General features: G+C 36.9%; 1 protein-coding gene across 2 annotated transcripts; it reads left to right on the forward strand.

The window, feature by feature from the left end:
• The first annotated feature begins 8,882 nt into the window (after positions 1 to 8,882).
• On the forward strand, positions 8,883 to 16,599 carry LOC109008338 (pyruvate dehydrogenase E1 component subunit beta-1, mitochondrial). 2 transcript variants are annotated; one of them, XM_018988396.2, is made up of 16 exons: positions 8,883 to 8,969; positions 9,162 to 9,246; positions 9,361 to 9,435; positions 9,786 to 9,866; positions 9,953 to 9,979; positions 10,195 to 10,257; positions 10,509 to 10,595; positions 11,092 to 11,217; positions 11,978 to 12,111; positions 12,333 to 12,405; positions 12,504 to 12,569; positions 13,194 to 13,232; positions 13,312 to 13,436; positions 13,536 to 13,650; positions 13,858 to 13,956; positions 16,386 to 16,599. In XM_018988396.2, the coding sequence occupies exons 2-15, from the start codon at positions 9,199 to 9,201 to the stop codon at positions 13,924 to 13,926; spliced, it is 1,128 nt and encodes a 375-aa protein (XP_018843941.1). In that variant the 5' UTR covers positions 8,883 to 8,969; positions 9,162 to 9,198; the 3' UTR covers positions 13,927 to 13,956; positions 16,386 to 16,599. The 2 variants fall into 2 exon arrangements, with proteins under 2 accessions (XP_018843941.1, XP_018843942.1); XM_018988397.2 differs by lacking the exon at positions 8,883 to 8,969 and having other exon boundaries at positions 9,361 to 9,564.
• The last annotated feature ends 1,228 nt before the right edge of the window (positions 16,600 to 17,827 follow it).

Consider the following 17,827-nt stretch of genomic DNA (forward strand, 5'->3'; position numbering starts at 1 on the left):
AAAGATGCCCTTAAAATCCTTAGAGCAAAGCTCCTTTTGTAAGGTCTCCTTAAGGATTTTGTGTAATTACGTTACTCTCCTCTAATAGTTAAGTGGGTTGAATTCAATTGAGCTTAAACTCGTGTGGGATCGATTATTTTATTTGAAGTTGGGTTGGGCTTAATATTTTAAGTTGAGTTTAATTTTATTAAATAAATATGTTAGTCCAAAAACTTTATTTTTAAAGAAAATATTTAAGGATTTTTAAATTAAATTACTAAGCATTAGATTATGAGATATATTGTCGGGTTTATTTTATGAAAAACACGTGACACTCCTAGCCTACGGCAAATGGGTGTTACACCAACCACTGGCAGGACTCATCGGCCAAGGACCCTCCCCGGCCACCACATACATCTCGGGCAAGTTGCTCAGCATCACTTCCTCGCCAACCTTGCCCAAAGTCACCCTTATCGGTCTCTGTCAGCTGCTCGCCTCGTCCTGTGACATGTTGCTCGACCATTAAATTGCAAGCACCCCTTTGTTCGGCCACCCACTGGCGCGCATCTCGGCCACATGCAAAGGCACGTGGGCAACTGCTCGACCTGAGCATGTACTTGGCCTCAGCAAACGCTCGCCCTGCGCATCGTGCAGCCCGAGAAAACGCTCAGCCTAGGCAAAGGCACAACCTGCACAAACACTCGTCTTAAGCAATTGCACGCCCACACGCATAGCTGAAGTTTCCTGGAAGCACTTCGACCACAAGCTTCACAGACGAACAAGAACATCTCAATCCCCACTCGGGTCAGCATGTTGCATGGCTCATGCCAGGTGCTTCACCATCCCCTCATCGGACAGAAGTTGCTTGCCAAGCTGCTCGTCTAAAGTCTGATTGCCTTGTTGATCGGCTTGCTGCTCGCCCAAGTCTGCTCACCAAAGTTTTCCTGGTCATGAAGCCCTTCTCCCCAAATGCTCAAGCAACAGACCACAAGCCACAAAGCCCCCCACCCTAAAAGTGAAGCTAGTCAGCCGCATTCAGCACAATGAAATTCACTCTGCGATAATAAAAATAAATAAATGAATAAGAGAATAAGAAGACAAAGAGAGAGGAAGGCGAAGAAATTGCAACTAGTTGCGCGCAATTTTCAGTCAAGCAAAAATTGACTACATCGACTAAAACTACCTGGTTTGTCTCTCTCAAAATTTGTTTGAATTTATTTCTATTGACAAAACTGTTTCTTGTGATGTGGAACACCGGCCACGTAGCCCCGCTCGAGCACGACCCAAACGTCCAAATATAATTCCTTCGGGACAAATTGTTTGGCACTAATGCGCATGTGGGCATAATCACCTCACTCGGCGGGCAACTTCCCGATAGTTAACAACCAGTGTTTAAGTGTGTGCCGCACATGTGCAATGTGCACCACGGATGAGCCATCCACAATATACGTAATGGAGAACAAGGAACAACCCTGCCCCCAGCGCACGTTTCATGGCTCTACCAACTTGCTCGCCCAAGTCTGCTTGGTCGATTTCAATCAAGCAATAATCGACTACTACAATCAAAACTCTCATAATAAATTGCCTGGCATCGCAAGCACCCGAATCTTCTTCATCATCCAAATATGACTACCCGCAAGCCTCACCAGCACATCTCCAATCTACGTGCTCCGGCAGAGCAATTCAGGTTTGCCACCACACTTTGTGATTTGAGCCATTTACGCTGACCGAATTGAGTTTTTTTAGCACGGACAAACGCCTCCGTTAGCAAAGCTGAGTCCTTAGACTCATCGCGATACAACAATCAAACACAAGTCCATAGATTTGTCAACACTCATGCTAGCAATATCAAGTCCCTATACTCGTCGCGATACAACGGTCGAGCACAAGTCCTTAGACTTGTCGACCCTCACGCCAGCAAAGCCGAGTCTCTAGACTCGTCGTAATACAACTATCGAACACAAATCCCTAGATTTGCCGACCTTCGTGCCACCAAGTTGAGTCTCTAGACTCGCCACGATGCATTGGTCGGGCTAGAGCCCCAACGCTCGCCCGCATGACCAGTTGGACACAAGTCCCTAGACTTGTCGACCTTTGTGCCACCAAGTCGAGTCCCTAGACTCGCCATGATGCATTGGTCAGGCTAGAGTCACAGGGCTCGCCCATAACCAGTCGGACACAAGTCCCTAGATTTGCCAACATTCGTACTATCAAGTTGAGTCTCTATACTCGCTGCGAAATTTAGGTCGGGCACTAGTCCCAGGACTTGCCCAAAAGACCATTCGGATACAAGTTCCTAGACTTTCCGACCTTCGTGCCATCAAGTCGAGTCCCTAGACTCACTGCAAAGTTTAGGTCGGACACTAGTCCTAGGACTTGCCCAGAATGCCATTCGTACACAAGTTCCTAGACTTGCCGACCTTTGCGCTGATACGAGTCCCTAGACTAGCGCCGAGTGTCACACTCGAGCCATAACCGCTGCCAGTGGGTTACCTTCGGGAACAAGCCTTTGGAGTTAACGGACATCCGAGCTCCACAACTGCCTTATGCGGGTTACCTTCAGAAACTAGCCGACAGACTCAGCAACCGCTTAAGGTGGACCTAGGGAGACGAAGTACCCTCTGATCGCTTTGAGTGGGTTACTTCATACAAAACTCCAACACCAACAAAATTGAAAACAAAAACATCGGGTGTACATACACTTTCAAAAAATGATAGACATACATACAAACGTACTGCCGAACTACGCACATTACACGGTTGAGCACACCTCTCGCCACAGTCGAGCTACGCTCTCACATCTTACGCGATCAAGTACACCTCTTGCCACAGTTGAGCTACGCGCTCGCATCTTACACGCTCAAGTACATCTCCAGTCATAGCCGAGCTACGCACTCGCATTTTATGTGGGATGTATCCATCTCCCGCTTATCTTTCTAATTCGAGTCATACGCTCGCACTGATGTGCTTAATTTCTATACAAGTTTTGTCATACTTTTACTCTTAATGTTATGCTAGTTTGTATTTACTTTTCTTATTTATTAGAGTTTTTATTTATTTTATTTATTTTTGTTTAGGAATAAATAGTCATGGAAATTGAAGGAGTCATCAAGAAAATAGGAAACATTAATTTCTCGAAATTCTTGAAGTACCCTTTGGTATTTGGAAGATAACTTTTTCTAGACTACTCCAATAAGGGAGATTTCGGTGTCTCCAGAAATCCAAGAGAAAACCCTAGAACTTTTGTGTTAAATCCTTGGCCGAAAATGAATATCTAGAAGGCATAAATGATGCATCAAGTCAAAAGTCGCAAAACTATCGAATTCCTGAAATAGCCTTCAGTATTGGATCATAACTTCTTCTAAAAAACTCCAATAAGGGCGATCTAGGTGTTTACAGAAATTTGTGATAAAATCCTCCAACTTTTGTGTTTAAGCCAGAGCAAAATACGAACATCTTCATAGAGGAAACAGTGCATCAAGCAGAAGGTCAAAAATATGTAGAATTGGAGTTCATCAACGATTAAGATTCTCAATCTACATACAGTTTCCTTCTTAACTATTTCATCTTCTCTTTGTATAATTTTCATTATGAATTCTAGAATTATTATGGTTTGTTTAGATTTTATTATGAACTAATTTATATTACTAAAACTACAATGTAGCCTCTCCATGACAATCCCGAATCTTATTTCTACGTGATCATAATTTTATCATTACTTTTGAGTATACATCATTGAGTTTAATGCTATCAATTATTTGGCCAATAGTTGAATGATTTGATGTGCATGTTTATTCGAGAGACGATGCATGTAGTTTAGATTCGTATAATGTATGTCATGAATTGAACGAAAGCAGGAATGTGCCAACGTGATTTGTGTGGGTTTTGTGTGAAATATTGTTAATCTTAATGTACTCAAATGCTTTTAAATTCGCATAGACATATCGCAGATTATCGTATGTTGAGTAATTCTAATTCTGCTCAAGAAAGGGTTTTAGATAAGTTAGAATTTTTCGCCATCAAATAGAATGATAATTGATTGATTATATGATTAGGATTTAGGATTGGATTGGTTAGGTGAGTCAGATGCCTTATTGTTTGCTTTTTGGGTGAAATCTTCTTCTTTTCAAGCGTGTGATCAATTCTTCATTTGTTGATTTAATTTAATTTGTTGCCAATTCTGCAGATTTTCAATCTCCTGCTTGATGCGTCGTTTCCTCTCTGAAGATGTTCGTATTTTGTTCTGGCTTCAACATGTAAGTTGTAGGGTTTTATCTCAGCTTTTCGTAAACACCTAGATTGCCCTTATTTGAGTTTTCTAGAAGAAGTCATGCTTCAAATATTGAAGGGTATTTCAGGATTTCAGCAGTTTTGCGACTTTTAACTTGAGGCGCCATTTCCTCCTTCTAGATGTTCGTTCTCAGCCAATGCTTTAACAAAAAAGTTATAGGATTTTCTCTTGGCTTTCTAAGTCGAGCCACACGCTCGCACTGATGTGCTTAATTTCTATACTAGTTTTATCATACTTTTATTATTAATTTTATGCTAGTTTGTGTTTAATTTTCTTATTTATTAGAGTTTTTATTTATTTTATTTATTTTTGTTTAGGAATAAATAAATTGAAGGAGTCATGAAAATTGAAAGAGTATCAAGAGAATAAGAAACGTTCATTTCTCAAAATTCCTGAAGTACCATTTATTATTTGGAGGATAACTTTTTTCTAGACAACTCCAATAAGGGCAATTTCATTGTCTACAGAAAACCAAGAGAAAACCCTAGAACTTTTGTGTATAAGCCTTGTCCGAAAACGAACATCTAGAAGGCGAAAACTGCGCATCAAGTCAAAAGTTGCAAAACTGTCGAATTTCTGTAATACCCTTCAGTATAAGGATCATAACTTCTTCTAGAAAACTCCAATATGGGCAATCTTGGTGTTGATGGAAAGCTGAGATAAAATCCTACAACTTTCTTGTTTAAGCTGGAGCAAAATAGGAACATTTTTATAGAGGAAACGGCGCATCAAGCAGGAGGTAAAAAATCTGCAGAATGGAGTTCATCAACGATTAGATTCTTGATCTACATATAATTTCCTTCTTAACTCTTTCATCTTCTCTTTTTATAATTTTCATTATGAATTCCAAAATTATTATACTTTATTTTGATTCTATTATGAACTAATTTCTATTGCTAAGGCTATGATGTTGCCTCTCCATGACAATCTCAAATCTTATTTCTATGTGATCATAATTGTATTATTCCTTTTGAGTATACATCATTGAGTTTAATGCTTTCAATTATTTGGCCAACAATTAAATGATTTGTTGTGCATGTTAATTCGAGAGATGATGCATGTAGTTTAGCTTCGTATGATGTATGCCATGAATTGAACAAAAGACAATAATGTGTCAACGTGATTTGTGTTATTTTTATATGAAATATTATTAATCTTAATGTGCTTAAATACTTTTAAATTCGCATAGACATATCGCGAGTTATCGTATGCTGAGTAATTCTAATTATGTTCGAGAGAGGGTCTTAGATAAGTTAGAATATTTCACCGTCAAATAGGATGATAATTAATTGATTGTATGGTTAGGATTTGAGATTAGATTGATTATGTGAGTTGGGTGCCTTAGTGTTTTATTCTTGGGTGAAATCTTATTCTTTTCGAGTGTTTGGTTAATTCTTTATTTGTTGATTTAATTTAATTTGTTGCAGTTTTTCAAATTCAAAATCCACCATTTTTCTTGATTTTTGAATAATTTAGAATTAGAAAAATTTCAATAGTTAATAGGTAACTAGTCATCGTGGGTTCGACATCTTTCTTTTCATTATATTAGTTGATACGATTTTGTTCACTTGCAAAATTTCACAACATGCACCCCACGCGGTCGAGTTCACATCCTGCCACAGCTGAGTTGTGCGCTCGCATTTTACGTGGTTGAGTACATCTCTCGCCACATCCGAGTTCCGCGCTCCCATCTTATGCGGTTGAGTACATCTTCTGCCATAGCCAAGTTATGTCGCACTTTACGTGGGATGTGTCCATCTCCCCCTTATCTCACTATGTCGAGCCACGTGCTCGCACCTCACGTGGTCAAGTTCACCTCCTGCCATAGATAAATCCCACGCTGGCACTACACGTGGTCGAGCCTAATCCCGCGCTTAGAAATCTTTACCACCTAACGCAAGAGTAACAGATGAACAGGGACTAGCTCCCATAATTTATTTCTCTATGGACTGGGACGGATCAGTTTGACTGCATCTTTCACCTTTGAAGATTCTTAAGGTCTTCTGTTTTGAGCAAATTACCCTTATGAATTGCGGGCAACTACGAGAGGGTAAAATACACCAGACCCAAGACCAGACCCAACCCACTAGGCCACCACTAGGAGATAAAATAAGAGAAAAGGAGAGGGAACAAAAAGGAATAAGGGGTGAGGGTGTCAGGAGAAAGTAGGAAAGAGAGAGACGAAAAACAGCCATCCCTCATCATTACCAAGGCGCACGCGGGAAGATGGTCAGATAAAAACAAGTGTTTAGACGACTCAAAGGGGGCCTCTTCTGCGACTTCTTCTTCAACCTCTGGGGGGAGAGCTCTAGAGAGAACATATTCTCAAACAAGTAGATCTCATGCTCTCATTATACAGTAATAAATGAGAGGCTATAAGAGATTGGAAACAAGCTTATTATAATAGATTTTTTTCTCCCCAAATGCCTGTGGAAGTAGGCAACATGCCGAACCACGTAAATTTATGTGTCCATTTCTCTCTATTTTATCTATATTTGTTTTCCATTCACCGTCATGGATGTACATACTGACACTGTACAGTTGCATTAGAATACTGTTGGAGGCTCCAAACAATACTAATCGAGGCCCAAATCATCTTAGCGGGCCGGGAATGGCTCTTCTCCCATTTTGGCCTGTATTGTGATTTTTCATGCATCAACATGTAGAAACATTGTGTATATTTAGAGGTAACTTGAAAATAAAATTAGTTATCAAATAATGATATTTTTATATACAGTTTATTTCACAACCAATCAAGATATTAATATGATAGTGTCACTTCGAAAAAATATATAAAAAAACTCTTTAAATTTCAGATTTTGCATAACCGATCTTAATTTAAAATAAAAATTATAAAAAATTATATGCATATAATTACTCAATACTATTATCCAATGTTCAGACAGATAGAGTGTATATATATTTTTTGCCCCTTTAAAAATATAAATAAAAAGTTACAAGAGTCATGGGTTGTGGCAACTATACATAGAATAACAACCATAATAACTTTAAAACCTGTTCTATAACAATATAATATAAAATATAATATTATACTATATTTAGTTGATATGCTTTGTCGAGTAGGCAAAAGACATGAGATAAATAGACGTTAAAAACAAAAATAAAAACCTGATCGATGAAACAATTTCATGGTCGGGCCACGTGTAGATGCTCATGGCCTTATTATTATTATTTTTTTCTTCTCAAAAAAAAAAAAAAAAAATCAATAAAGAGCAGTGCCGAGTAACCCGCTGCGAGTTACCGGCTAAATTTATCTCTTTATTTTTTTAATTTATATATTTTTATTATTTTAAAATATTTTTTAAAAATAAAAAATATCAATACACTAATAATCAAAAGAAAAAAAATTAAAATACATGAAATATTAAAATAAAGAAACAAATTAAGCAAATAAAATAATATTTTTCATCAATAAAAATAGTAACTCGGTTAGCCTTATCAAAATAATAATAATAATAATAATGAAAAATGCAATTGCATCAAAATAGCAAGCAATTGTTGATATTAAAAAAAAAAAAAAAAACAATTGTTGACTTTACTCCAATGGTTAAGTTGGTCACATTCAACAAAATTGTTATCCCAAAAACTTGTTAATATTCTCTGAAAATTCTCATAAATCCCATATAATTTTAAAAAATATCCAAAATAACTACTGAATTTATCTATCAAGTTTTATAAAATTCAATAACATATCTAAAAATAGAAATAAAAAGTCTAAATGAATTAAAGTATCTCTCCTCTTCACCAAGATTTTCCTCATAAGATTATTTATATTTTCTTAAAAAAAATGGGAATGATAAATCCAAAATTCAAATATTATATTGTGAGTAATATTAATTATAGTCATGAATTGTGAGAATGCCGCATACTCATTTTAAAAAAGAGTGATGTCTACTATTAAAAAATTAATTTTTTTATGTGAATCTTATATTTATTTATTTTTTTAAAAGAAATGTGTAATGCTTATACATAACTGTAAATATCATTTTTCTTATATTTTTTAAAAAGACGAAACCCAAATTGTATTTATGAGCCATTCTTCCCTTTTGTCAAAGGATAGAAATAAATTATACATGCAAAACTAGTTTATAATTTTTACATAACATGTTAATAAAAGATTAATTTATTTTTAATTTAAACGCATCAAATTAAAATAAAATAAAATAAATTAAAATTATTATTTTAATTGAAAAAAGAGAAAATAATTATTTATTTTTAAATAATTAGTATTTTAAAAAAATATTAAAAAGGAAAAACACAAATGTTTATCAAAATATATATATTTTTTGATAGGTACATTTGGTGGGAGTTTCATTTTCCATATATTTTTGCATGACGAAATTGTTAGGTGAAATGGAGCTTTGGCAATCGCAGCGGTGGAGGTAGTTGGGTCGCAAACCGCACGCTGTTGCTCCCTGCCCCCCACCTAAACTACACGTGGACCTACGCGTTACGTCACAGCGTAGGATTCCCGCAGCATTTAGTGGAATTTCCCGCAAAAATAAAAAATAAAATAAAATAGAAAATAAATTAAATGTGTACATAAAAGCTGGTTTAAAATTTAAATATATAATAAATAGTAAAAGACAAATTAGATAACCGATAATAGAGGACGGAGACTGCGAGAATTGGTGGCTGCTTGAACCGAATCTCATTTCTTCAGCTCCTAATCAGTTAGGTCCGTCCTTCTGTCCATACCTTTCCTCATACATCCCTAATCTGAATCTGCTTTCATCTAAATTCCCTCTTTTACCATTTTCTCCTAGTTCTAGGTTTTTTTTCTTAATTTTTTTTATATCTCATATATATTTCAATACACTTGTGGATTTGCTTGGAATGGCTGATAGTCTGAATGCGTTTTTTCTTTTAGTGTTTATTTGATCAGAGGTTGAGCGAAAGGGAGAAAGATGTTGGGGGTAAGGCGGAAAATCGTTGCCGGAGGCTCTTCTCTACTGGTATACCCTGAATAATATCTGTTCCTTTTTTTAAACGTTTGGTTCATGGAGTAGGTTTTGCGATGGGATTTTAATTGTTATACTTCGCTTAATCGTAAATGTCGTTTTGGGCAGACTTCAGGACGGTCCTTTCAGTGGACTCGCCCTGCCGTGTCGGCATGGAGAAGCTACTCATCAGCGGCAAAAGAGGTAATCGTCATTTTTGTACCAATTTCCATGCCGGTTGCATTACAATTGGGTTTCTTCGCTCCCCGGTGGGTGTTGGTGGATCAAGAAAACGCCTCATAAACATTTATAAGACTGCGGCCATAGATTCTGGTATTAATTAGAGAACCTGGAAACCATTATTCTTCTTCTTCTTCTTTCAAAATCTCTGGAAATTATTTTGCCAGCTGTGTAGTGCTAGCTGAGTCCAAAGGGCTAGTCTTACATTTAAAAAAAAAACGAAACATATCAGAAGCTGCCCCTTCTCTTTCATGTTCGTATTGTTTCTACATAAGCATCGAGTCTTGAACCTTTGAAATTATAATTATGCACAGATGACAGTGAGAGATGCTCTAAACTCTGCGCTCGATGAGGAAATGTCTGCTGATCCTAAAGTATTCTTGATGGGGGAAGAGGTGAGGTTAACTAGAAAGAATTAGTACTTTCTAACCTGGTCTTTATTCTTTCTACTCTCATGTTCTTTTTGATCATTTGAGTGCAGGTTGGGGAATATCAGGGTGCATACAAGGTTAGACTCATATAACTGGAGATGAAATTCGCAGATTAGAAAATGCTGTTCGTGTACAATGTTTATTCTACTTAAGGATTCCTTTGTATACTAACCTATGTACTTTAGCTATGCCTTGTGTTTTTAATAAAACCGTCGATTACTTGTATGTAAAAAATTGAAAACGATGTTAAACAAGTGTCTAACATTCAAGCTCTTAATCTTTATCTTGTTAGATATCCAAAGGGCTCCTGGATAAGTATGGTCCTGAGAGGGTTCTTGATACACCAATCACAGAGGTTATTTCTGTTACTTGACTTATTTTCTTTTTGTTGGTTATTTGGTTACTTCCATGGTTCGTCAAGTTGATTAGGAATGATACTGCAACCTCCTTTCATGCATAGGGGTCATTATAATATACTGATGCTTCTTGTTTGTTCCTAACCCACCTCTCCCCCTTCTTCGAGAAGGATATATGCATGTGTGATTCTTGTTTATATATTCTTTGGTATTAGTCTTCTAATACCATTTTTCTGTAATTTGTTTTCAGGCTGGGTTTACAGGGATTGGAGTTGGTGCTGCTTACTATGGGCTGCGACCTGTTGTAGAGTTTATGACGTTTAACTTCTCTATGCAGGTATATCTTGTATTCGATTTGAATCCCGTGCTAAGAGATCTTTTAATGTTATTTGGTGCCATAGAATCAATTGAGCACTCTACTTTCCTCTAAAATCCTAAAATGGCATCCTAATCGATTTGGACATCTATTATAGTATTAAAGTATAATGTTTTTTATAAGTAAGGATAAAATATTATATTATTAAAGGATAGTATAAGGATAACATGGTTTTTGTGCTTTATCTCTATCTGACACATACATAAAAGTCTTGGCCTGAAGGACAATTGTGTTGCCTCCTGGAATAATTCGAATATGCCGATAAATTTAAGCTTAGGTTTTTTGTTTATTTAATTACAGTGCACATTGATAGGTTTATAGCTAACTTGATGATTTCAGTCTTTTGATTTTATTGGTATGATCCGCACATTTTATTTTGGTTTGGTATTTTCAATTGATTTAAATATATTTCTTTTTTTATTTTTGCTCAAAAAATCTCATTCTATCTTTGCTGCAGGCAATTGACCACATCATTAATTCTGCTGCAAAATCAAACTATATGTCTGCTGGGCAGATATCTGTGCCTATAGTTTTCAGAGGGCCTAATGGTGCTGCTGCTGGTGTTGGTGCCCAGCACTCTCAAGTATGGTTTTTTTTTTATAAGTAAATAGATAGCTTTATTGAATAGAATGAAACTAGGCAATGGCCAAGTACACAGGAAGTATACAAAGTGAGACACCTAATTACATTCTAGTGAGCTGAAAAGAAGATAGAAACTCATGGACACTCCCACCCTTCAGTACAATAGCAGAAAACCACTGTAAAAGAGAGAATACAAAAAAATTTCAGATTTTACAAAGTGAGACACCTAATTACATTCTAGTGAGCTGAAAAGAAGATAGAAACTCATGGACACTCCCACCCTTCAGTACAATAGCAGAAAACCACTGTAAAAGAGAGAATACAAAAAAATTTCAGATTTCCCCCACTGCACACTCGTTGTTAAAGCACCTATCATTCCTTTCTGACCATAAACACCACATTAGGCACAAAGGTAACATACGCCACACTGCTGCCAATTGTGCACTGCTATGCCTCCTGTTCCAGCACGCTAGTAGTTCCACCACTCTTTGGCATTACCCAACTCAGTCTGGCTTTATCAAGGATACCAGCCCATAATTCCCCCACCACCTCACAATGTAAAAGCAAATGATCTCTCAAGTATGTTTCTTTGGGCTTTATTTGTGTACCCAGTGTCTTCTTGGTTACCTGACCATTTCTATGTCACGTCCTTTGATTTGGTGCTGGTGATGTCCTTGAGGACATAGCTTGTTTGAGTTCATTGCCAGTTCTAGGGAGACAAACATTTGGCAAGCTCTCTTTAATTTTCTTCTTTAATGCAGTGTTATGCTGCGTGGTTTGCCGCCTGCCCTGGGTTGAAAGTGTTGGCCCCTTACTCATCTGAAGATGCTCGTGGACTGCTAAAGGCTGCCATACGAGATCCCGATCCTGTTGTTTTCCTTGAAAATGAGTTGTTGTAAGTACATCAGTGCATTTTTTTTTTTTTTTTATAATTCATTGTCTTAAGTACATTAGTGATTTGTGATGGATTAAGATTGTTCATACTCATCACAACACAAAAAAAAAAAAATGCTGGAGTGTGATAGTGCTATGTTAAGATGGCTCATGCTCAAAAAAGATATATTGTGATTGTTCATATCATGTTAAAACATTGTTGATGTAAATATCGTGATTCAGATATGGTGAGTCATTCCCTGTTTCAGCCGAAGTTCTTGATTCCAGTTTTTGTCTTCCAATAGGGAAAGCTAAGGTACTTTAATAATTACCTTAACAATGATTGTTATGATCCTCCTGTGTTCTCATTATATTATTACTCATGTTTACCTTGTAATTGTCTATGACTCATAGATTGAGAAAGCAGGAAAGGATGTGACTATTACGGCTTTTTCAAAAATGGTGGGCTATGCTCTCAAGGTTTGTCTGCAATACCTGCTTTAGATGTTATTATATTATCTGATTTTCTGTTTCATAGGATGTAAACTGACCTGGCAGTTGCAACATGTGTGGTAATATAATAAAATTCAATAAAATTGTGTAGTTTGTAATATGAAAAAATGTATGGCATATATTTAGAGAATTACTAGAGATATTAGAGATATTTTTTGTTAAGTGTAATTGGTTCGTATATTACAACTGCAATAGCTGGAAGCTATATGCTTGAGTATTACAGGCTCTGGCATCTTTTGAATGTATTGTTGCATCGTCACGAGCCCCAATTGCATTGTATCATCTTGCAAAGGCTTGGTGCTCTTATCAGTGTGACATTACTCTTTGCTGCTCCTTGTATCTTTCCGAGGCTTCCCTGAATGTGTGGTTTTGTGTGCTGTTTTCCCCAAGAGATCATTTTATGAGAATTTTAGAATTTATGCTCCTATAACATCATTTTCTTTTGTTTGGGCATGGGTATGAGTTTCTTCTAAGTTCGTATCTATGTAGTCTGTGTTGTAGTCAGAATCTCTCTCTCTCTCTCTCTCTCTCTACACATACACATATGTTTGTTTTCTCTGTCTAGAAATAATTGTGTGGCTCTATGTTCAGGCAGCTGAGATACTCACGAAGGAAGGTATCAGTGCTGAGGTAAAGAATGAACACAAACTTACTACCTGTTCCTGCTATTAGTTATGAATGTATTAATAATTAATTCTCTTAATTTTAGGTTATAAATTTACGCTCAATTCGGCCACTAGATAGACCCACAATCAATGACTCTGTCAGAAAAACCAACAGACTGGTAACAGTTGAAGAAGGGTTTCCTCAGCATGGTGTTGGAGCTGAAATCTGGTTGATCTCTTTCCATCTCTTTCCACTAATATATCTAAAACCTTACCGATTGGTTTTTTATATCTGTTAGACTTATACTGTACTTCTTCCTTCAAACAGCACCTCTATTGTTGAGGAGAGCTTTGGTTATCTTGATGCACCAGTCGAGAGAATTGCTGGGGCTGATGTTCCTATGCCTTACGCAGCTAATCTTGAGAGATTGGCTGTTCCACAGGTCATTTATTACTGCCGATCCCATAATCTGCAGTTAAATTTATAGGTTTACCGCTGTGGATATGTTTGTAAGAGATGGGAGTTGATTCAACGATAGTATTCCTAGATTATAGGTTCATAACTGGTTATTTTACTTTTTTGGTATGCATATGTAAATCCTATTTACAATACATATATTTATATAATTCTTGGCTCTTGTGGTGGACAGGTTGAAGACATTGTTCGTGCAGCAAAGAGAGCATGCTACAGATCTATGCCATTGGCTGCAGCTGCCTAATTCCTACCAGATCCATCCAGAAAAATCCAGGTTATATTTTAATTGGCAGCTGCTTGTGTAGTACGAGTTTTGGGTTTTGAAGTTCTTACCTATCAAAGATGAGTTTCAATGCCGAATGACTTTATTTCAGTTTAGAAAAATTCTTCAGAAGATGTAGAGATTTGTACATTTTTTCCACTTGATCACGAGGGAGAAGCTGCTTGTTAAAATATATAGTTTTTTCCTTTTCACTCTCTCATCCCATGGGGAACAATGACTTGGAGGTGGGAAAATTTATGTGTCTGTGTTGTCATTTGATTTGGCAGTTATGTGGAACCTATTTACTTTTGAAAGCCATATTTCAAAAGTATTTTATTAAGAATTTCTATTCAGTGCATTGCTTTCTTTTTAGCTCTTTAACCGTATTCCTGAAGAGTTAGTCTTCCAAATATATTTGAATATATTTGTTTGATTTGGTAACTCTCTGGCTACATTTGCTGTGTGCCTACACTTAGGATGTTAGAACCCTAGTATTCCAGAAATAATTACAATTTTCTTCTACGAACTACCACCCCATTTTGATTTAACCTCTGAAACTTTGACCCGGTGCAACTGGACCATAATATGAAGTGTCAGTGTCTGTTACCTCTCTCCATAAAATATCTCCAATAACTTTATAGGAGACAAAGTTATCCTTTATTCCATTGAAATGTTTGTTTTTAGTATAATGGCTTTTGTCTCTTAATATATGTTTCCATTAAAGTTAATGATGATTATTGATGGGGTATATTTCTGTTAAAGTTAGGGTCTGAGTTACAATGAGTCGGAAGTTTAGTTGGCAAGTGGCAGTGGGGTGGTAGTTCCTGGGGGAAAATGTCATTAATTCTGCAAAAAAATTATTACAGTGGGAGGGGGATAGGGAAACAAAAACACTAATTGTGTAGGTATGACAACTTTATTTATTACACCCTTTAATTAATATGCCGGTGGGAAAAATTGTCTTAGTGTTAAGAGCCTAGCCTATCCTGATTAGGGAAAGAAACTTATTTCACTTGAAGTGGTGAGATCAAGGATTTTTTTTTTTTTTTGAGTAAAACAAGTATTTATTAATCCACCAAGTGTCAAATTACAAAGTTAGAAATGCCCTAATTATGTAGGAGCATTAGAAACTAAGAAGTCATGAAGGTCCATGCCATTAAAGTCTACAACAATGGCTCAAGTACAAAGAGTCCTAAAAAATAACAGCTTTAGCTCCTCCAAAGATCTCTCTGTCTTCGAAAATCCTCTCATTTCGCTCATGCCATAAGCACCACATAATACAGGTATGGATCATCTTCCAAAACGGTTTCCGGCATAGCCCATGCTTAAGTCCATTCTTTTAAACACCTCACCTCAAAGAGTCCTGGCTACCTCGCAATGTAAAAGTAAATGATTCACCGACTCATCCCCGCTTTTACACATGCAACACCAAGGATTTTTCAGTTCGTATTTTGTTGTTTGGGATTTGTATTGGCAGCATAGCATATAAAACGGGTTTGGGTGTTCTGTAGTTCCTGAGGGTATTTGATAAGTGTTTTGTGAATTGTTTTGAGTGGGAGAAATTGGAAAAAAATGGAGGGTGGAGGGGATCTCGCTTCCATGTGAGCTGAATCTTCCCCTCTGTCCTCAGCACTGAGAATTATTATCTGCATGGTGTGCGTTGCTAGAGGTGATTTCCCCCTCCGCCACAGATTGGCAAAGCCTACCTGGATTCCCTGGCAATTATGACCGGGAAGCAGAGAACCCACCTACCCGATTTGCTTGGGTCCCACACCCCGGGCAGGTGGACCCCCTTGGGCCTCTTTTTACTTGCCTAAATTGCTCTGCAGTCTGGATGAGGAATTGCTGAAGGCCCTCTGTTTGAATATTGTATTTGTTGCTTTATAATTTACAGAGATTGTCCTGGTCTTTTAGATGGTGTTGTTTGGTGTTTACATATTGCTTGTATTAATAACTGAGGTACCCGAAGGCTTGGCTTAGGTGAACTGGGCCATTAGATGAGGCACGTGTGCCCCTTTTATCCTGTTATGGGACACATGCCCCTCATCCATTAAGTCCAGTTCCAACAAGCCATTCCGAGTACCCAATGCCGCACAGCAACAAATTATCACTAAAGGTACTGTGTCTAATCTCTACCTTGTTGGTGAGGAAAACACCCAATTTGAGTATAAAAGATGTAAGAAATGGAACATGTACTGATAGATTTAATCCTATCTGCAATGATCGGTTGCCCTATCATGACAACATAATGTACATCCATGTCGCATTCAGATTGGATAACTAAGATTGCCAATCCTGTGGATGCTTTAATACTTTGCTAGCTAGAGTTTCTTAACTGACTAGAATGATAAAATATTTGGGGCCAGCAACGAAGTAACTATCTCTCTTGTAAGCAGTTTTTATTTGTTCGCTTTTGATTATGAAATTCTTCCAATATGCAGATCATAGTGAGTGGTTGATATGTGGTACATTCTGGAGATGCATACAAGCAAGTGACGCCTAAGCACAACTGCGAACTACAGAAAATAATTTTCCAACCTTCTTGATAATGCTGGAATTGAGTGTATATTATGTCAGCTCATAGGGTCGACAATTTTGGGTTTTGCATGCATAAATGACACAAATGGAGAATGCCATCATATCTTATGAGTACAACTTGAGCGATCAATTTATATAATCGAAACAATCAGCTAGGTTAGGTTCACAACGAAACCTAGACATCGATATTTTTAGCTGGCTGAAAGTGATAAGCTAGCAATTGAACAACTGGTTGATTGAAACCTCTAGACGGCTGCCATTGGTACTTGGTGTTGGATTAACGGAGTCATCTAGAAGTAAAATATAGTGGGTGACTAAAAGGGAGAGGGAAACTTAGGCCTCACTAAACACGGTTTGTTGACCAGAGAAAGTCTCTGCCCCCTCCTTCCCACTGTTCTTTTGTGAGATAGTCTTTGGTAGTCTCTCTTCATCCAATTGTCATGCCATTACAATAGGGATCCTTTGAATTCATCATACAACAGTTTAATTGATTGAGAAACATTCAAATACATAGAAAAGTAGAAGCTTCCATCAACATTTTTTAGTGTCCCTTTCTTGAACGAGAAAGGTAGGAAATCCCCGAGTTGTGGGAAGTCGGGGTGGGTGGCCCTCCAGGTGTTTTGAAGGCTATTTTGGAGGAGAGATTGTGACCCAAGATCTCACCTGTAAGCTATGCTGAGGGACAAAAGGTTGAAGCGTGTACGAGCTTTCTTGCCTACTAATTTTAACCTTCCGTGGTTTACAAATTCTTGAAAAAAAGACGATGTCACGGTCCATGGATGCGCGTTTGTGTTCATGATTACAAGTCGATTTCCCAAAAAAATCATTTGTAAAGCCTACTTCCGTTCGGCCTAACTCCATTTAAAAAACTTTTAACATGACAAGTGATGAAATTCGATTTCATTAAATTGAATTTAGCTTAATTCCACCAATAATAGAGTTCAAATCTTGAACAGAGTTGATAATTAGTATTATTGCGTCAAGTCTTGTTCATGCCATCTTTAATGAGTCAACCCTAATCTGTTAATTTCATGCTGGATTCCATTAATTTCGTCCGGCGTGTTGGATTGAATCATGTCAGATCAAATTCGAATCGTATGCGAGATTGCCAGTCAATTATATCAATCCGAACCTATTAATGGCAGTCTTAAAAAGATATTTTCTTTACCGTATTGTCTTGTTATCTTTGAATATCAAGATCATTTTGATCTCTTTTAAATTAATTACTGATAAAAGTAATTATTTTTTAAACTTTTTATAAAAATTTATTTTATATATTTAAACACGTATTTTAATTTATTTATATTTAAATATATCATCTATAAAATATTATTATTGACGGATT

This window comes from Juglans regia, chromosome 16 (genome assembly GCF_001411555.2).
Source record: "Juglans regia cultivar Chandler chromosome 16, Walnut 2.0, whole genome shotgun sequence".
Lineage (NCBI taxonomy): Eukaryota > Viridiplantae > Streptophyta > Magnoliopsida > Fagales > Juglandaceae > Juglans > Juglans regia.